At 61.3% G+C, this 19,776-nt stretch overlaps 1 protein-coding gene across 4 annotated transcripts; it reads right to left on the bottom strand.

The window, feature by feature from the left end:
• Positions 1-1,351: 1,351 nt before the first annotated feature.
• On the bottom strand, positions 1,352-19,115 carry MLXIPL (MLX interacting protein like). 4 transcript variants are annotated; one of them, XM_045993184.1, is made up of 17 exons: positions 18,750-19,103; positions 15,187-15,293; positions 11,311-11,393; positions 11,064-11,153; positions 10,726-10,770; positions 10,031-10,232; positions 9,824-9,904; positions 6,429-6,598; positions 4,708-5,254; positions 4,382-4,449; positions 4,158-4,305; positions 3,886-4,001; positions 3,675-3,794; positions 3,356-3,483; positions 3,141-3,264; positions 2,422-2,551; positions 1,352-2,124 (listed from the first exon to the last, which is right to left on the bottom strand). In XM_045993184.1, the coding sequence occupies exons 1-17, from the start codon at positions 19,040-19,042 to the stop codon at positions 2,006-2,008; spliced, it is 2,571 nt and encodes an 856-aa protein (XP_045849140.1). In that variant the 5' UTR covers positions 19,043-19,103; the 3' UTR covers positions 1,352-2,005. The 4 variants fall into 4 exon arrangements, with proteins under 4 accessions (XP_045849140.1, XP_045849141.1, XP_045849139.1 ...); XM_045993185.1 differs by lacking the exon at positions 3,886-4,001 and having other exon boundaries at positions 3,675-3,820; positions 18,750-19,104; XM_045993183.1 differs by having other exon boundaries at positions 3,886-4,305.
• Positions 19,116-19,776: the final 661 nt, after the last annotated feature.

The following is a 19,776-nucleotide window of genomic DNA, read 5'->3' as shown; positions in this document are numbered from 1 at the left end:
TGCTTTTGGCTCAGGTCATGGTCTCAGGGTCCTGGGATCGAGCCCCGCATAGGGCTCTCTGCTCAGCGGGGAGCTGCTTCCCCTTCTCCCTCTGCCTGCCTCTCTGCCTACTTGTGATCTCTGTCTGTGTTAAATAAATAAAATCTTTAAAAAAGAATCTTAAAAAAAAAAAAAAAAAGGATGGGATCCAAGGGCCCAGGGGAAGGCAGGAAGAGCACTGCAAACTGGTCATTGGATTTGGTAATGAGGGCATCAAGGGACCTTAGTAGCAGCGAGTCAGTGTAGGGGTGAGGCTGGGGTGGAAGTGGGGAGGAGGAGACCACGGATGGGGTGAGTGGGAGAGGAAGAGGAAGGGAGTGCAAGTGTAGGTAGCCCTCTCAAGGCAAAGTGGCATCTAGTGGGGCGACACAGGGTCGAGGGGATGCCTCATGGGGACCCTCCTGGAGGTGTGTGCGTGGGGGAAAAGCAGCAGAGCACGCCGTTAGGGTTCTACCTCCTAGAAAGCCACGCCAAACCTCTGTCTGCAGCAACAAAGCACTCCACGCCCGGGTGCCCCTGTTCCCTGCACCAGAGAGAGCGCTGGCTAAAAGCAGAGACTAGAGTCCAGATGGTAACCAAGCAGCCCTGGGCTGGTTGACCTCCCTGTGCCTCAACTTTCCATCTGTGAAATGGGGATTATGAATAATCATAACTTTTATAGTGCTACATGCAAGTCACTGTTTTCAGTGCTTTACGCTTACCCTGTAATGCTGTAGAGGTAGATGGTAACACGTAAGAAGTGAAATAATATCCACACACAAGGTGCTTGCAATCGTGCGGGGCATCGAGCACACATTAGATGAGTGTGCGGTTAGTAGTTATTTGTGTTGCGATTCTGCACAAATGAGGCAGAGTCAGTGGCCACGGAAACACCTGCGGAAGCTTGAATCAGCTCCGGGAGGAGAGGAAGCCGGCAGCAAACAGAATCCCCAGCACCCAGACCATTGCCTGGTCCACGGCGGGCCCCCAGAAAAGATTTGTTCAATGGCTCAATACGAGAATCAATGAAATATTGGGGCCACTCACCCCAATTCCCCATCCGAAGTACTAGTTCCTTCTAAGACATTCCCACCAAGTGGCCACCCACCCTCTGCTCGCACATCTCGCCTAATGGGAAGGTCACTACCCCTAGCGGCAGCACCTTCTCCTTCTGGATGGTTCCATCAGAGTGCCTTGTCCCTTCTACTCTACCCCTACGCAAAACCTTCCACTGGCTTCCGGCTCGAAGGAAAAGCTAAGGTCCTTTCAAGGCCACCTCCCACTGCCAACTGGTTCTCTCTCCATCCCAGAGCGAGACACACTGACAGTCCCCAACAGTTTTTGGTTTTATTGGCAAGAATTCTTTACAAAATCTATACACACGCATTCACATGCACACAAGATGCCTGTCCCTGGTTTGGCTACCCCCCTCCCCCCCGCCCTGCTCTCTCCTGGGATCTGACCTTCCTGGCCTTTCCCAGGAATGCCATCCTGCAGCACCGGGCGGCCAGCGAAGGAGCAGAGACTGGGAACCTCCTTTTCTGCCTCTCTGCTGAGAAACAGAGGCCTGTGTCCTATCGGGGTCGGGGTGGGAAGCAGGGGGCAGGGTAACAGGATCGTCCCCCTTCCTCCTCCAAGCTCCCTGAGTTGCCAGCTTCTGTCCTAAGGGTCACAGTTGCTAAGGCCTCGGGATCATCATCTGGTTGAATCTTCTCTAGCCCTATTTTGCAGACTGGAAAATGGAGGGTCCCCGAGAGACAGCACGAGTCCCCCAGGTCGCAGTGTTTGTCACTGGTGGGGCAGCGACTTGGAAAGTAGCTCTTCCTGGCTTTCAGGAGGTGCAAGAGATTTGGGCCCTGCTAGACCCTCAGGACAGGGGACAGCCGGGCCCGGGGCAGGAAGGGAGTGCCCAGACGTTGTCCCTGGAGCCCACGCGCAGGGAAAGCAGCTCCGGGGCAGCTGAGCGAGTGGCAGTCTCCGGCCGGCACTATAGCGGCTTGCCAAGGGTGCCCTCTGTGACTGCCCGCGTGGCTTGCTCGGGTATACAGCCTGGGTCCGTCAGGATACTAGTAGATGTGCTCAGCTGGCGGAGAGAGTTCAAGACAGCTGGGGAAACAGAACGAGAGAGAGAGAGAGAGAGAGAGAGGGAGGGAGAGATACCTCCTGGGGTCCAGGGATGTCCTCTGGATGCTGAGGGATAAGGAAGGGATATGAGCTGGCAAGACCGTCAGCCCCTCCCGGGACCTCTGTCTGCAGGTGTCCTGGAGGCTGGAGGACCACCCAGGCTACATGGTGGGGATGGTCAAAACTCAAGGCTATTCTGAAGGCAGGCTGGACCTGCGGTCTGAGCCGAGTGGACATTCCTGGATATTCTGGTGGTGGGCAGAGGGGTGTCTCACGTACTTGGCCGGAGAGCGGGCAGGGAGCAGTACTGGTCCAGCCAAGCCAGTGAGGTCTGGCGGAGGCTCTGTAAGCTTGCTGTGGACACCATCCCATTGAAGGACTCGAACAGAGGCCGAATGAGGATGCTGAACTGGGCCCAGGTCAAGGAGCAGGCCTGCTGATCAGCCAGTACCCTCCCCCAGCTCACGCAGAGCCCTGACATCTATCTGGCCCAAACCCGGGGAAGGGCCTGGCCACGGTGGCACCTTGAACTTGCAGGCCTCCCGCTGCAGCCACCTGCCCATCCTGCCACGGCCTGCCCGGCCCCTCTGTGTCCATCTCCTGGGCTGCGCTAGCCGCCCCCCCCACCCATGCCTCAGCTTCCTGCCCCGGCTCAGCCAAGAGCTTGACCAGGTAAGGGAGTGAGACCTTCCACGCCTTCTTCAGGACCCACTCCACTCGCGCCCCTCAAACTCGAAGTTCTCCCAAACTCCCCTTGGGACATTCTGTGGGCAGCACCGCGCTCCCCTCAACCAGGGGCTCCTCTCTCGGTTTCCCTCTGCTCCCAGCGAGTCCCTGAGCACTCCTGCCGGCCAAGATGTCAAGCCCCTGGAAGGAGGGGGCGGAACCTGGGCGCAGCTCGGAGCCCCTGCCTGGTCAGTCGGGCACAGTGGGGTCTGGCCCTGGTGTCGCTCCCCGCCCCCCCGCCCCCGCCTTCCCTGCTGGCCGGGGGAGGATACCACCCAAAACTTCCAGTTATGCAGCGTCCGGGTGCGAACGTAGTCATCAAACATTTCTCGCATCTGGTCGAAACGCTGGTGTGTGATGGGCACCCCGGTAGCAGGCAGCTGCTGCTGGCACAGGCTAGGGGGCAGGGGGCCGGTCAGGGCTGGGGAGTCGTGCGGCACGCCCCCTCGCCCACGGCCCCCACGGGTCCCCCCCACGCCCCACTTACTTGATGGCGGCGTTGAGCTCCTCTATCTGGTCCCGTAGCTGCTGCGCCTCCTCCTGCATGGCTGCCCGCTCCTGCTGGAGCATGGCGATGTACTCGGCCGTCTTCTGCAGCGTGGTCGCCTTGCTCACCTACGGCATCACCAGGGTGGGCTCAGGTGCTGGCGGTAGCCCCCCTCTGGGGCCCACTGAGGCACTGGGTGGGAGGAGGAAACTGGGTGTCCAGAGGGTCCCGGGAGTTGGTCTCAGGCGGTGGGGGGAGGGGGGTAGTCGACCAAGGAGCCCTGCGGTTCTGGGGGTGCCGGCCTGTGCTGGAGGCTCACCTTGAGGCTGGGCTGGGCACTGAGGGTGCTCACCAGCCCATGCAGGGTGTCAAACCCCAGCTTGATGTTGAAGCGCCGTTTCTGCTCCGCAGAGATGTGGGTGATGCGCCGGCTCTCGGTCTTGGGGGGCAGATAGTGGGGTGAGCCTAGGAAGGAGCATGGAAGGGCCTCGGGGTAGCAAACAGATCTCAGGGTAAGGGCAAGGTGCCACCTTGTCGTTGTCTGGACGGCCCCGGCTTAGGATGGGTTGAGGGGGAGAGACGCAGACACTCAGAGTCCCCGGGCCCCGTGTGGAGCTGAGGTCCCCAGACAGCCGCCGCTCACCACCTGTGGCAGGGACAGACACACCCACAGACAGACCGACACAGCGGAGAGGGTCCCATTGCCCTGTCCCTCTCGTCCTGGCCTCAGATGTCGTCCCCCTTTCTTCCTTCCCCTTTCTCCATCCCCGGGCATCCCCCCAGCCCTGCAAGCCCTCTTTACCGCTGTGTGCCGGGGGCGAGAGCCGCTCCGCTTTGGGGACAATCAGGGGCCTGGGAGGGGCCAGTGTGGCCGGGCCTGGAGGTGGCCGGGGCGGTGTGGGGGCCGGGGTCGGGGGTAGGAAGGTGCAGGGAAATTCAGGGGCCGTCTCCTGTTGGGGTGGAGAAGGGTGGAGAGTTGGGGCGAAGCCCGGGCCCACCCTCGCCTCCCAGTGCCCCCCTTCGTACCGGGGACCCTGAGGACCGGAGGAGGGTGCTGGACACAAGCGGTGGTTCCAGGGTCTGCTCGGGCTTAGCTGCAGACGGGCGGAAGTGTGAGGGCCACCAGTCATCTCTGTCATCTCCCCAAACCCGTCCCTCCCCTCCAAAAAAGCCCACTCCCCTTTCGGGTTCAGAACCCATGTCCCTAATTCCTCCCCACCTCGCCACCCCACCCCAGCTGAGCCTGAACCCGCCCCTTAAATCTTCACCCTCTGCTCCCACAGGCTCCCCACTGCCCCACTGGGCCCCCGCCCTCCCCTCCGGGAACCCAGTTCTGGCTCTTCCCATCTTACCTGCTGTGAGCAGCTGCGTGAGGCAGGGGTTGCTGCCCCCGGCCATGGCAGTGGGGTTGGCAGTGGCGGGGGCCAAGGTCGGGGGGCTGGGCTTCCGCCCTCTAGGGGATGGGGTGGGGGACCTGCCTCTGGGCCGCATACCTTGGGGCACTGGGAAGTGGGGCCCAAAAGGGGGCTCCAGATACCCCGAGGGCAGAAGGTCTATGGGAAAGGGGGCAGGGGCCGGGCCTGGACCTGGCTGTGGGGTGGATGGGAAGGCAGTGGGAGCAGGCAATGTGGACACTCCTGGGGCGGGAGGGACAGTGGAGAAGGGGAATCTGGGAGAGAAGTGAGGCTCCTCCTGCAGCAAAGCAGGGGCCGGAGCCATGGGAGGGAAGGTGGGGGGCGGACGCGGCTCCAGGCCAGGCCCCTTGGCGAGGGCAGGGTATTGGAGCAGGGGTGGGGGGACTGGCAGGGGTGGGAGCTTGGGCTTGGGGTCTTCAGGAAGGACGAAGTCGGAGTTCAGGAAGGCCCTGGAATCCGGGGGGCCAGGGCAGCTGCTCCGGGCCTGGTTGGGGGACAGACAGAGAGCAGGGGAGAGAGCTGGTCTCGGCAGCCACCCCCGCAGCCTCTTGCCCTGGCTGAGCTCTGGGCTGGGCACTGAGAGGGTCCCTGCTGTCCCCCCACACACACCAAGGGAGACAGTAGTCTAGCGAGCGGAGGGAGTAGAACTCACATGCATGCGCAAATTAGGCACGAGAACGAGCATCAGTCTTCCCGCCCATCTTTTCATTTGCCAGATGATGACTCCATCCGGCCACCCGGCCATCCACGAACCCAACCACCCTCCATTCACCTGTTTGTCCTCTCCCCTATCTCTCCACTAGCCGACCAGGTTTTAACCCATTCGCCGATCTATCCAGCCATCTCTACTTCATCCATCTGTCACCCCGTCCCAAACCTCTCCACCCATCTACCGTGGGTTCCGTGGCCCGCCAATTCTCCAGCTGCCAGCCTGTTCATGGATCCGCCAAACTATCCACCCCCAAATCCATCTACCAGCCCATCCATCCAACCGACCACTCTCCTACCCACCCAGCCCCATCTACAACCCACCTACGCATTCACCAGCACGCCCCTCCATCCACACACCCACTCGCTGGCCCATAGCTCAGTGACCCAACGCTTGAACTCCGCTAGGCGAGCAAGGCTTAGCTCTTTCAGCGAGGGGCTCACTGCCTGGTTGAGGAGAGAGACCTCTCAACAATGGGCTACAGGAGCGCCCGAACCGTCTGCTGGCCGAAGCAGAAGGCGTCTGACCGAGCAGCCGGGAGGCGACCTCCCAATGGAGCCCGCAGGTTCTTGATCCAAAATGGCAGCTTCCCTGGGTCCTAAGCCCTCGCGCTGAGCTTTCCGTCTCCCTGTGCGCTCCTGGGTGCATCCCCTCCCATCTGGCTTGCGCTCTATGGGTCTCTTCTTCTGTCCAAACCCAAACATTCACTAAGTCCAGAACCTCTCCTCCTCCAGGAAGCCTTCCATAAACAACCTGGTCCTCAGTGGTGTCCTGCTTCATGCCCTCCCCTCTCCCCCATCCCCCGCTGCCTTCAGCCTCCCCTCTACAACCCCCTGGTCCAATTCCGCTTCACGGGGGTCCTTCCTCCTGTGCTAAACTGCTCCCTTTAGAGGGCAGAGATGGGCCGGTGAGCTCGGCAGGGCTGAGTGGAGGGGGGGCGGGAGCTCACCTGCAGGCGGTTATGCCCTGAGAGGTGGGTCACGCCGGACGAGGCAGGGGGCACCTCGGAGCCCAAGATCCCACTGCCGAAGAAAGGGTCAGCCATGGGACCAAAGCTGGGGGGCTCCGGGAAGTGTGCAGGCGTGGGCGTCGGTGGGGGGCGGTAGCTGGTGAAGAAATCTGTAATTCGGACACCCAAGGCGGTAGCAGTTAGGGATAGGGCCAGGCATGGCTAGAAGCAGTGGGAGGAGATGGGCGTCGTGCCCGGTCCCCAGGCTGGGCTGGCCTGGCTGGCAATGAGGTGGGGGGAGGCGGGGGAGGGGGGGGCTTCGACAGGAGATTGTGAAATTGGGAGAGTTTCTGTCTCACTCAGGGGAAGCAGCAAAACAGAGGTTTGGGTGGGATGGGCCTGCACGCAGGCCAGCAGAGGCTGTGGGGGGGTGTGTGTGTGTGAGTGGGACCCCGGGAAAGAGTCCTCCTGCCAAGCCTCACATGCAACTCATGGGGTCCCTTTCCCTGTCCCAGACCCGGGCACTCCCCTCTCCCTCCTGTTACCAGCTCTGCTGGGGCCACATAGAAAGGGGCAGGGTGACAGAGAGTGCCAGGGAGGGAGAGGGATGGGGTGTGAGGGGCGGAGGTCCGGGATAGGGGTGAGCCCCAGGGTGATGAGAGTTCTAGGGGTGAGCTAGAGGTGAGCGGGGTCAGGAGGTCAGCGGGTCTGGGACAAGCTGGTATGTGGGAAGGTCAAACAGAGCCTCAAAAGTAGAGCCCGGGAGTGGGCCGAAGGGCTAAGGGGGTCAGGGCGGGGGTCAGAGGGTGGGCTCGGAGTGGGGGCAGGAGTAAGGGGGGCTGGAAAGCCTGGAAGGGGGCCGGGAGTGGGCAGCCAGATTGTCTGAGATGCGGGTTGTGTAAGCCCAGGCTATTCTGGTTTTGGGAAGCAGCTGCCTGCGGCCTAACCACATCCCGGGCCTGGACGCCGCCCGCCCACCCGCTCCCTTCCGGGCACCTTTCTCTGACCCTGGCCAGCCTTTGGTCTGAACCAGCTCCCGAGGCCTCCTGGTCTGGCCCGACCCAGCCCCACTGGCCTTGGACAGGCCCTGGCTCCCCCCAGCCAGGGGAGCTGGTCAGGCCTCTCTCCCAAAGGCCACCTTAAGGGAGACCCAGGAGCGAGACAGATGAGCCCACACCAACGCCAGAGCCCGAAGGGGTTAAACGCTGTGTGTGCCTCTTCTGTGACTCTGGTGCCCATGTGTCCTGGAAGGCTGTCCCTCCGCGGCTGTCGGCGGGTGACCTCATGCGGGACCCATCTCCGCGCGTGTGCCCCGGTCTCTCTGGCTCTGTCTGAGTCCTTGCGTGCCTGGCTTGATGTGAGGCCCTCCGCGTGCGCACCGAGGCTGTGTACCCGGTGTGTGCTTCTGTGTGTCTGTGTGTCTGTGTGTGTGTGCGTGCGAGCTTCTGTGGGTCTTTCCTGATCACCTGATCGGAAAGGATCTTCTTACCCTACCGCCTCCCTTAAACCGAGGGGCTGGGTGGCAGAGGGTGAGTGGTCACGGATCCTCTCTCCTCCCAGCCCCCAGGGACCGTGGGCCTCATCGCTAGGCCCCTCGAGGCCCAGACTCAAGAAGCAGCCGCGCAGGGGCCTGCTTCCCGCTCACTGCTCTGCCTCCTCCCCAGTACTCTGTAGGGCTCACGGGGCTCCAAGCCCAGTCACCACCAAGCCCCTGCCATAGTTTGCCCTCAGCTGTCCCTTCGCTCTTGAGAGAAGTTGCTTCGTAACCCTCAGCGGCCACCCACGGAGCCCTAGTGCCCCCAAGGGCACATCCCCTCCCTGACACCCTCTCCTGCTCCAAGCCCATGCCCCTTCCGTGAACACCCCTCCCAAGCCCCCTCCCTCCGTACAGTTCCGGCCTCCTCACGGGGTTTCCTCTCAAGTGGGGGGCTCTGGGGGACAATGAAGGCAACAGCCCGGATGGCCTCCTTGTGCGTGGAGGGCCAGAGGGGGACCACTCTAGCCGCCACCTCTGCATGACCCACATCCCCTACCTTTGGTTACCCGAGCTCACCCCGACTCCAGCAGTCACCCCGGATTGAGAGAAGTGGCTTCCTAGCCCCTGACTTGGCCCAGAGTCCAACCTGGAGAAGGTTTCCTACCTGTGGTGGGGGTACGTGTGCCCAGACAGGACCGCTGCCCTCCCAGACTGGTTCGCTCTCTGGGTACTGCCATCAACACTCCTGCCCCCAGGGCCCCCACCCTGCCCAGGGCTGAGGCAGGGGTGGGGGTGGTTCCTCATTCCCCAGTTCCCACCCCCCCTTGACTGACAGGCCCAGGACCCTATGGGGAAGGAGTGGAGGGGTCATGGAACTAAGTCTTTATCCCAGAAAACCCCTTCCTACCCCCAGGGCCTGGGCTGAGACAAGCCAAGCCTCTAACAGGAGTCCCCTGAAAATATGATGTCTGGGACAGTCTCACAAGATCTCCAGCTAAGTAAAGGAAGCAATGTCGGGCAGAGCCTATTGTGAAAACAAAAAGACATTTGTCCACAGGTGCCCACGCAGACACAGGTATCTCTGGGAGGACACAAGAAACCAGTGACCTAGCAGCCCTGGGGTCAGGAGATGGAGGCCCAGAAACTTGTTACTTAAAAAAAAAAAAAAAAAAAAAAGCTTTACAAGATATAATTCCTGGAATTTTCTTAAAAACAACATAGGAAGGAGAAGTGGGTGAGGCCTCCGTGACCCCGGACCCGCCAAGAGTGGGTACATTTTGAAGTCGGTGATGGCTGCAGGAGGGTTCGGTGAGCCACTCTCTCTCTACCTGTGTGTGTGTTTGGAATGTTCTTTTTTATTTACTTAAAGATTTTATTTGTTTATTTATTTGAGAAAGAGTGCGAGTGGGGCGAGAGGCAGAGGGAGAGGGAGAAGCCGACTTCCCGCTCAGCAGCCGCCCAATGACTCTGGGCTCCATCCCAGGACCCTGGGATCATGACCTGAGCCCAAGGCAGACACTCAACCCACTGAGCCATGCAGGAGCCCCTGGAATGTTCTTTAACAGTTTTTAAAGGGAATTACGTGAATAATAAACGTCCCCCCCCCCCCCCCAAATCAAAGTCTCTTTCTCTCCTGAGATTCCACTACTGTCCTGGGAGCTGGGAGAGTCTGTATCTTCCATGCTCTTGGCCTTGGCGCCCGCCCAGGTGTCCAGTCTGGCCCTGCTCTCACCTGAGGCTACATCAATTGCATTCCAAGTCCGGACAAAGGGAGTCCAGGAAGGGCCCTCGGAAATCACCTGGACCATCCGTCCTCCCAGAGGAACCTGGGACGGCCCCGAGGGCTGGTGGTCGTCTGGGGACTTTCCTCACACTGGCCCGTCCTGTCCACCCTAACCAGCAGGGGGCGCTGCCTCACCTGAGATCTCCATAAAGTCGTCCAGGCTGGGCTGCAGAGGCGTCAGGTCTGGCTGGATCATGTCAGCATTGCCCACGTAGGCTGAAGGGGGCAGGGGTGACGTCAGGAGCCGCAGGCGGGGCGCAGTGGGGGGCCGCCCACCCCTGGCCATGCTCCCTGGGCCACCTGGCTTCTCGCAGGCCTCCCCTTCCAGGTGCAGGCCCTTACCGTCCTCAGGGAGCAGCTGCAGGGGCGCGGAGCTGGGCTGCGTCATGGTGAAGAGCGTGTCGGAGATGTCGGACAAAAAACAATCCAGGTCGAGCAGCTGCCGCCCGCCGGGCTCCTCCTCTGGGCCCCCAAGCAGCACGGGCACCACGCTGGAGAAGAGCTGCTCGCACCATCTCTCTGGTGGCTGCCAACCCCCTTCGGCCTAGGGAGACGACGGAGCCTTCAGCAGCCAGGAGAGGGACACAGGGGCCTCCCACTGGGGGATGAAGCGGTCAGAGGGTCGGAAGCTTCCGTGCGCACGGCCCTCCTCACCTCTCTCTGCAGGACACTTTGCTGCCCGGAAGGCTTAAGGTCACCCCATTGGCCTCTAACGACTGCCCCCAGCAGAGAGAGGCGGATGGCCAGCTGAACAGATAAGGGTCCTCCTCCTGCCCCCTATACTTTTCCTTGCCTGGAACCCCAGTTCTTAGGGACTTCTGTTCCCCGTGCCTCCCACCGCGTGCTGGGCTAACCAGAAGGCTTTGGGTCTCCCCACCACTGCGCTCACAGGTTCCCCCATCTCCGGGGAGAAAGGTTTTGGAGGAACTAGAGGACAGAGGCCACACCCACTGCCTTAGTGACCCGCCCTCGCCCAGGCCAAGGCCTTACCCACCTAGAAGGGAAGCTGTCATTCTCTGGGTCCCCGGAGCACCCACCTGCTTTGGGGTCAGGAGATCCCCTTCCCTGCTGGATTTACGGAGCTGCAGGAACACACAGAGGTGGACACTTGTCTCTCTGCCATCACTGCCCGCCAGGCCTCCCCTACTCACAAGCTCCCCAGGACGAAAGGGATCCCTAATCCCCCTCAGGAGCTCCTGCGCGCTGGGAGGTAAGGGGGCGGCGAGGCGCCTCTGGGCCACACGGTGGCGCTGTCGAGCTGGGTCTTCCTGGGAGGCGGGGTGGGGGTTGGAGGGGAGTCCCGCCCGGGCTCTCCCAGGAGAGGCGGTGGCCCGCGGCCCAGCCCCGCCCCCGCCCCCCGCCCCCCAGCACTGACCCGCTTCTTGTAGTAGATGCGCCACTTGTGGTACTCGCGCATCACCACCTCGATGCGCCGCTTCCAGTAATTGCCTTCCAGCACGACGGCCTGGGGAGAGCCAGGGAGGGGGCTCAGGGAGCGGCGGGCGCTGACCCCACCCCGCCCCCGATCCGCATCTGGGCCGCTGCTCGTGTCGCGCGCTACAGGGGACCCGACGGAGGGACCGGGCTCGGCAGGGAGGCAGGAGGTCCCGCGGCTCAGCTACCTCCGGTTTCCGGTGCTCATCAGCCTCAGGCCCCTGCAGGGGGGTCACGAAGCCACACACGGGGCTCTTCCTCCGCTCCACATCTGAGAGAAGGGGGTCAGGTCAGGGGGCACCCGGCTTCTTCACCTCCCACCCCAAGGGGACTGGGCCTCCGGTGCCACACTACGAATTCCTGCTCCGCTTCGGATGCTTAGATAAGTGCCCCGCCTCCAGGAAGCCTTCCTGCCTGCTCTAGCCCACCCAGAGCTCCCTCTGTTACTGGATCCTGCGAAAGGAACCTCCCATGCCTCCTCTGCCTTCCTTGGGGGTCCAGTAGGTGTGCAGGGCAAATGGGATTGTGGAACCACAGGAAGTGAGCTGCTCCAAGAAGGTCGGACTGGCAGGCCAGGGCCTGGAGCCCTTGGTCTCCTGCCTCAAGCTCCCGGGCACTGCCCAGTCTGATGCCAGAGAACCACCCCTTGTCCCCTTAGGCCACCTAGCTGAGCCCTTTCTCCACCTCCTCCACTCCCTTCCATATCTCCAATCCAATCTCTCTCTCCCTAGGCTCCTTCTTTGGGGCTCATAAATACCTTTCAGTCTCCCCTTCACCTCCCAAACTTTCCCTTCTTTTGCTACTCCAACAAGCTAATCTTCCCTTTCACCCCTTGGCTTTGCCCCCAGTTCTGGAAGTGTTGTCATGAGCCTCTCCACTCCTGGTCTCCACTTCCTCTGACGCAGCACCTGACCCCACTGCCTGCCCAAGGCCCTCACCCACCACGGGCCCAACCTCCTGGACCTCACCACAGATCATCCCCTGTTCCCTTGGCCAGGGAGCCTTCCCTTGCTTCTCCTGCCTCCTTGACTATTTTCACTGGCCCTTCTGCAAGGCGTGCCCCCAAACCTCTCTCCTCTTGCCCCTTTCCAGCTGTGGACATTTTCCAGCTGCCCATAGACTCTCAGGATGTCCCAAAACTTGGGAGGGGTTGAATTTTTTAAAAAAGGGGGGCTGTCCCAAAACTTGACACTCTCAGATGTCTGGAAACGTCCTTCCCAAGCCTGTGTCTCTGCTGGAGCGCCAACACTGCCTCCCAGTCACAGTAACTGCCCATCGACCCCCAGCATTCCTGTTGAACCGGGGACTCATTATCTCACACCTCCATATTCTGTCACACACACCCCCCCCCAGGGTCTGGTGACCTCCTTCATAGGTTCCACCTTGAAGCCAAACAGTCTCCCCTCTACCACAGCCCACCCTCTGGTTTTATCCTACACAGAATGTCCTTCCCTTCCCTCCTCTGCCTCACCTTATGCACCCCTGCCCACCCATCAGGGGAGCCCAGGGCAGTCCCTCTTCCAGGAGGCCCTCCCTCCTCTGAAATCCCACAGTCTTATCTGCCTGGCTCTCCACTTGGCCTTGGCCGTTTCTCTGCATGCCGGCCTCCCTGCCAGGAGTAAAAGCAGGAGCTGCTGCCGTTTGGGCTCAAATCGCTGGACCTGTGTGCCAACCTGAACAGCTTGGCACACAGTAGGGCTTCCGAATCCTGGGACCCCCACGCAGTGACTTTTCCCACCTCAGCCTTCGGCAAACTTCCGCCAGGACAATTAAGAGACAAGGGGACCACCCGAACATGAATATTTGGGCTCATTTACAAAGTTCTGTCCTAAAGGACAGTCTGCAAAATAATCCCCATGGGATTAGGGCAGGGGGTTTTGAGTGTGGCTTGGAAAACGAAGGGGTGGGCCCTCTCCAGAGGCCTGGCTGGACCTCCCCTCCCCTACCCCGGTGACCCTCTGCTCTAGACAGAAGGGCAGTGACCACGTGGCTCCTGGGGCTGGGGCAGGCTTTATTTAACACTGATAAGCTCATCCATTCAGGAAGCTACCTAACCCCTTGCACCTGTGCTGGGACGGATGCTGGAACAGGGGATCCGCAGGTGAATCAGGGTACTCCCAGCTTAGTTGGAGAGATAAGGAAAGCACACACATAGCATGAGCTGATGCAAGGCGGGGAGCCTGCCCATGAGAGGGGCACAGTGCTCTGGGAGCTCAGAGGACACCAAGATGATTGGGGGCTGGTTATAAAGGAGGGGATCTTGGAGGCCAGGAGCCTGCAGAGGGATGGCGGGTACGAGGGGGATGAGCCAGGCAGCCCTCCATCTGTCCCCACTCCTCTCCCTTTCCCGAGCCCACCTTCAAGCCCTCAGGGCTCAGGGAGAAGGGGCTTGCCTTGTGCTGTCGCTATTATCACGATAATATCATCACCTTCGGGGAGCCCTTGTGTGTGTCGGCGGTGGGCTGAGATATGAATGATCTCACTGGAAACTCAAGCAAGCCTCGCCGCAGGACGTACTGTTAACTCTCTCTCTACAGATGAGTGATCCTTATTAGGGAGGCTGGGGACTTTCCCCAGGTCACAGGGCTCAGTTGAGGGAGGACAGTGCATCCTAGAACTTGACTCAGCCCCTTCTCTGTCTGACACAGACAGACCCTGGGTGCTTCCAGCAACTCGGGCAATAGCCAGAGACGGGGTCTGTTTGTCTGGGTGAGGATCAGAAATTTCTTCTGCAGGGAGAAAGGCTTGCATCCCATCCAGCTTTGTGCGGGAAGGGTAGGGAGTGCAGGGCAGTGGGGGCAGTGGGGATGGTGGCTGTGACTCCCTCTGGCCTATCAGCTTCCTGGTTAGGGTAGGGCCCGGTCCTACGTGTTCTCAGGTGAGCCGTCCCACGTGTTCTCAGATGAGGACTGGAAGCCAGCCAACTGGGAGCAGTGGAAGGAGCACTGGGCTCGGAGTAGGTGAGCCCTGGACCTCCAGCCAGTCACAGCTCTCTTCCTTTTATGCTCCATGACCCTGAACAAGTTACTGGCCTTCTGGGCTTTACTTGTTCATCCATAAAATGGGGGTAATAATACCTATCTGCCAGTGTTGCCAGGAAGCCTCAAATAAGATGGTTTGTGAAGTACTGGGCACCAGAGATAAATAGGAACCAGAAACCCTCCCTCCCCCTCGCTTGGATGGAATCCAGGGGACCGGGACAGAGAACACTGAATATGTTCCCTCCTGGGCTGTGTGTTCCCAGCCCCGGGTAGCCTTTGATCCTGTAGCAGGACTTGGCTGCTCTAGACAAGGTCCCACCCCACGGCCGACTGGGCTGAGGCAGCTCAGCCTCTGCAGCTTTGCCATGGTGGGTGGGTGGGTCTCGAACCCCCAAATGAACGACTGTGGCCTTCTCAAGGGCATGTCAGAGTCAACCATCATTTATTTAGCACCAACTTCGTGCTGGGCCCATTGGTACGTGTTATCCCCGGGCCAACCAGGAAAAGTAGGGCTGTTGGCCTTATTTTGAAGATGAGGAAACAGATTCAGAGAGGTTAGTCACGCAGCCTGCGGTCACACAGCCAGCAAAAGCAGAGACTGGGTAGGAAAGCAGCTCTGGGCGACTCCCAAGTCTGCAGCCCTCTCCACTCTACTATATGGCCTCTCTGGCCCCCCGCCCCGACCCCCAGACTCCATGGGGGCACCTGCTGGGAGTTCAGTAAGGACTTCAGAAAGGCTGGGGGAGATCCAGGCAAGATCCTTATTTTCCCCATTTGTGACGTGATGCCGCCGGCCCAGACAGCATCCTAGCTCCTCTTTCCACCCGGCATCTGCCGCACTGACAAGGCTGATGCAAGGCAGAAAGGGCCTTGAACTATCCTGCAAATCCCTGCCCATCTCAGGGCTTCCAAGGGGTGACCCCTGCTGTGCCTAGCATCCCCGTGGAGAGCACCCTTTGGGACGCGTCCCCCGAGACCCTCTGGGGGTCAGATGCTGGCGCTGGCCCCTAATGGCCACGGGGGTTTCCTGGGCACCCCCCACCTGCAGCCCCCCTGCTGGTGAGGCTCCCGGTGTACACTCACACTGGATGTACCAGGCCCTCCAGATGGCGTTGTTGAGGCGGATCTTGTCCCGGCAGAGCAGCTTGAGGCCTTTGAAATTCTTCCACTTGGGAGATACCAGCTGGCCGCTGTCGGAGGGAGAGGGCTGGGTCAGGGGGGTGGGCAAGGGGAAGCTGGGGGAGGCGGGGTGCTCCTGCAGGGCTGGCTCCCCCCGCTCTCGCTCTCGCATGCTGGGCCATCTGAGGGGCTCCTCCCCCCAACCCTCCCTCTTACCTGCCTGAAATTCCCACCCCTAGAGTCAGACCATCCACAGAGGTCTCTGCTAGGGCCCGCTAGGGAGGGTTCGCAAACCCATTTCTTACAGAAGGAAATCGAGTGTCAGGAAGGTGCAGGGCCATTCCCTGGGTCACATGGTGGAGACGCACTCAGGCCCTGTGGCTTTCTTTCCATCAGTCTCAGCGGCCCCCATCAGCCCCCAGGGGATGGGGAAAGGTGTGCCTGGGTGGGGAGGGAGTCTCTTTGCCAGAAGTGGCCACCAAGCAGCCAGCCGCTGCCTTTTCACTGCCCTTCCGGCGGCTGCCCACTCCAGTATCCCAGGATGGTGATCTGGGCTGAGCTGGAAGGGGTGTCCCTTCTCAGGGATGTGTGTAAGACCATGGCCATCAGTCTCCAAAGGAAGACAGCTGGGATGCTGGAGCGGTGGGCAGTGGGGAGGCAGCAGCCCGATCCCGACCCCTAACCCTGGCCCTAATCCTAGGAGTCAGTCAAATCCGCGAGATGGAAGGGCCTTTGCTCACATGGGAGGCTGAGGCCCCAAGGCTTAGTTTTTCAGAACCCCAGGCCTGCTTTCTCCCAAGGCTTCTCTGTCATCTTGGGGCTAAGGGCTGGGTGGGGAAGGGGCAATCTGACTCCTACAGCCCCTTAGGTGCATGGGTCACTGGGTCCCCTCTCCTCTCTGGTCTCCAAGCTCCTGTGTTTGTTTTCGGGTAGGGAGCGGGGAAGGACTGCTACCCTAGGGTACCACAGGCCTCATTACCCAAATAGAGTACATAGCCCATGCCTGCTGGCTGGCCCCCTCCTTCCTAAGTTAGATAAACACCATCTGTCTAGTAGGGAGACTTAGATGGGATACACTGATACCTCCTGGGCCAGCTTCTTCTGTGGCACCCTTGGGGGGGGGGTGAACCTCTGAGTCTGTTGCCCCCGCCTGTATCCTGGCAACCTCCCAGCACTCTGATCACTCAGGGCCCCATGCCCGGCCTGCCTGCCCTCCCTCCGCTTCCCAGCTGAGGCGGTGGTGTGTGTGGCCAACGCAGTGTTTAGGGAGATGAGACAGTGACAACATCCAAGGCCAGGAGGAAAGCCACTTTGCTTGTCCCAGGCTTGCTGGATGGGAGGGAGCCGAGGGGCCCGGTCCAGAGGAAAAAAGCCTGGCACCAGGGTTCGAGGGCTTCTCATGACCAACAGAAAGTCTGGGAATCTTGGGGATAGCTTGGAGAAAACCTAGGACTCCTAGTTCAGCCCGACTGACTCCCTACCCCTTACCTAGTCCCCAATCTCCCTTATAGGAATTCCCCAAGAGTCTCTCTGACAGGGTCCTCCTTGCTCTTTCCTGGATGCCAGGCTTTCCATAGCTAGCCAGCTCTGACCATGAACAAGTGTTTTCTTGGAACTTCCAGAACCTGTCTCCCTGGGGCTTCCACCCACGGAATTGTGAACTCTGGTTCTCCTCCCAGAAGGGAAGTCCACACTGCCCTGCCGAGGATGAAACTGGCCTTTCATCTCGTTCTCCTGGTCAAGCGCCTCTAGACCCCTTGCCTTGCTGTCCTTTCCCATCCATCCAGTCACTCTCTCGGGTCACCCTGGCTTCCCCCATACTCTCCCTTCCAGGGGACCCCTATAATTAGGGGTATTCAAGGGCTGAAGCACTGTCCCTGTCTGAACCTCAGATTTTTCCTCTACCATAGAGGGGGAAGCCAAAGTCTCCTGTAGCACTGAGCCACCTCCATCCCTGGCACGTGGACACCCCCAGAGACGGAATATTCTGGGCGTTTAGGGAGACCGCACAGCCCTCTCCTCCCCAGCCGCCCTGGGTCACATCAGATTCTAGTCAGCCCCTTAGTGGGGTCAGATCTCCGAGCGCGCTCTAGCCCCAACCTTGCCCCTTCCCCTGAACCCCCTCCCTTTGGCCACCCATCACCCATGATTTGGGGTTGGGTGGGATGAGGTATAAAGCAGGAAGCTAAAGTTGAGAGCAGGTGAGAAATGGGGCACCCTGGGAGAGCCCGGGGAGGAGGGGTGCCCACATCCGGTGTACCAAGACCTTAAATGCCCTCTCCCAGTGGGTCCCGTGATGTCCCAGGAGGCGGGGGAAGGGAAGAAAGGGACGGGAATTTGAACTTTCCACATCGGTCCAGCGCCCTGGACGATCAGGTTGCAACATGACCTGGGCCTGGGGCCAGAGCATGTGGGCCAAGGTTACATCGCCTCCAGCCAATGGGGTCTCAGCTGGGCAGCCGCGGCTGGGGGTGGGCAACACCCCCCCCCCCCCGGGCAATCCCCACCCCAGCCCTGGCTCCCGGTCGGAGCCTCAAGGGCTGTTCTGTATCCAGCGGTTCTCAGAAGGGGAGGCGGCGCCGCGGAGGAAGAGGAATATTTGCACAAAGAAAAGATCAAGGCCGGCCGATCCCCCTTTCACCGCCACGGTTTTCGGTTGATAATTTATCCTGGCCCCTCCGCTCCTGGGAACTTTGCTCCAGGGCACTGGGCCAGAACCCGGGTTCGCGCCCTCCCGGGGGACGCAGGCGTGGAGCTAGGGCCGGGCGCGGTCTGTACTCTCTGCGACGCACCGAGCGGGGGTCCCAGGCAGCCTTAAGCGCTCAGCCGAGCGCGGCGACGCGGGTAGCGAACCCAGGCCTCCCGGGCACCAACCCCCACGCGGCGTGCAGCACCCCCTGCCGGGCGGCCGCTGCAAAACTCTGCCTGCGCGTTCTCCTGCCTGGGGCCGCCCGGGGCACCCACCATCTAGCAGGTCAAGGACAGGTGTCCCGGCAATTGGGGAGTACAGGGTGGACGAGAGACTGGGTTGAACGACGTTGGCCATGAGTCCGGACAGTCGCGGGCGTGAGGAGTGTCGCCTGAGTGCAGGGATGAAGTGGGTCTGGGCCAGGGGTGCTGGGGAGGGAGCGCAGGGCTGGGGTGGTCAGGTGGATTGGCCCCAGCGTGGAGGGTAGGGACGGCTTAGGGTCCTGGGCGCATGAGGGGTGCCCTGGCATTTCTTTGGGGGCAGAGGAGCCGGGACAAGCCTATGGCGGTCAAGGTGGAGGGCAGGCTGTCGGCACCCTGGGAAGGGAGTGGAGGCGGTCAGCAAAGGGAACCTGGGGGGCGCACTCCAGGCGGAGGCCGGTGGGCTGGGCCCGGGCCGGAGGACGCTCGGGGCCCGGGCAGAGGGGTGTCCAGGATGTGGTCGGAGTCTCCGAGAGCAGCCGGGGACCAAAGTTTGGGGCCGGGTCGGGTGTCCGGGGCCCCAGCGCGTGGTCCCGCCACGGAGGGCCGAGGCTGGCGGGCCCCGGAGCCGCCCTCACCTGTAGGCCAGGCTCATGCACTCGAAGAGGCGGGTGAGTGTGGGGTCGATGCTGCGCGGCCCGAAGTCTGCGGGCCCCGTGGGCCCCTCCTGGTCGCGCCGCCGGGTCAGCGAGTCGCTGTGCGGCGACGACACCATGAAGTGACCGCTGTGGATGACCTGCGAGCGGAGCAGCCCGCCCGCGCTGCGCCGAGTACTCGGGTCCTCCGAGTCCGTGTCTGAGTCCGAGTCTTGGCTGGGGACGACCCGCGGGCCGTGCAAGCCCGCGGCCAGACCGGCCAACGCCCCGGCCATGGCTTTCGTCGCCGCCGCCTCGCCCGGGCTCGGAGGAGCCGCGGGCACAGCCAGCGAGGCCCGACTGGCCTCATTAGCATGACCCCGCCCCTCCACCGTTATAGGTCGCTTAAGGGGCGGGGGCCTTCGGGGGCGGGCGGGGCGGGGCTTAGATTAGCATAATCAAGGCGCTCAGTGTGAGCGTCTGGGTCCCCGAGCTACTTGCAGATCTGGAGTTTGGAAGAGAAAGAGGTCCTCGCGTCCCCTCCCGCCTTTCCTTTTGTGGTGCCCGTACTTCGCCCGAAAGGGGTCTTAAGAAGAGCTGATTATTAGAAGCTCACACCTGAGCCTGAAAGCGCCTCAAAGCCTGGGATTGCTTGCCTCCAGGGGCGCCCGCCACCCCCGCCCCGCCTGAAGCCCTTCACTACCTACACCCCTCCCTCCCGCCCTCTCTGATCTCTGGGCTCACATTCACGCCCTCTCGGTCCTGCACACGACTGGAAGCACCCACCTCTCAGAAGTCTTGTGTGGCCTGGCCCACGGGAAGGTCTCAGCACCCCCAGTTGCCATAATGATCATCACTACACCTGCACAGAGGCCCCAGAGGGTTAATGAGTGTGAATCCAGCGGTGATGGCTGACAGCCGGCAAGGTGGAGCCTTGTCACCCTCCCCCGGACATCCCCCAGGCAGGTCACCCGCTCAGGAGCTCTGGGCACCCCCTTTTCCCCCTGCCCTGAGGTCCAGCTCCTGTTCC

Source organism: Meles meles, chromosome 21, assembly GCF_922984935.1.
Source record: "Meles meles chromosome 21, mMelMel3.1 paternal haplotype, whole genome shotgun sequence".
Lineage (NCBI taxonomy): Eukaryota > Metazoa > Chordata > Mammalia > Carnivora > Mustelidae > Meles > Meles meles.
Note: the sequence above shows the minus strand (reverse complement) of the source record. Positions and strands in the feature narration are given on the sequence as shown.

What these genes read in the sequence shown, in the direction of transcription:
- MLXIPL (XM_045993183.1), bottom strand. Translation starts at nt 19,042, where the DNA reads ATGGCCGGGGCGTTGGCCGGTCTGGCCGCGGGCTTGCACGGCCCGCGG. An exon ending in GCAGCTGCTCCCTGAGGACG is followed by an intron (nt 9,905 to 10,030) that starts GTAAGGGCCTGC and finishes TGCCCCCTTCAG; the next exon opens with CCTACGTGGGCAATGCTGAC. An exon ending in GCCGTCCAGACAACGACAAG is followed by an intron (nt 3,795 to 3,885) that starts GTGGCACCTTGC and finishes CTGCCCCCCAAG; the next exon opens with ACCGAGAGCCGGCGCATCAC.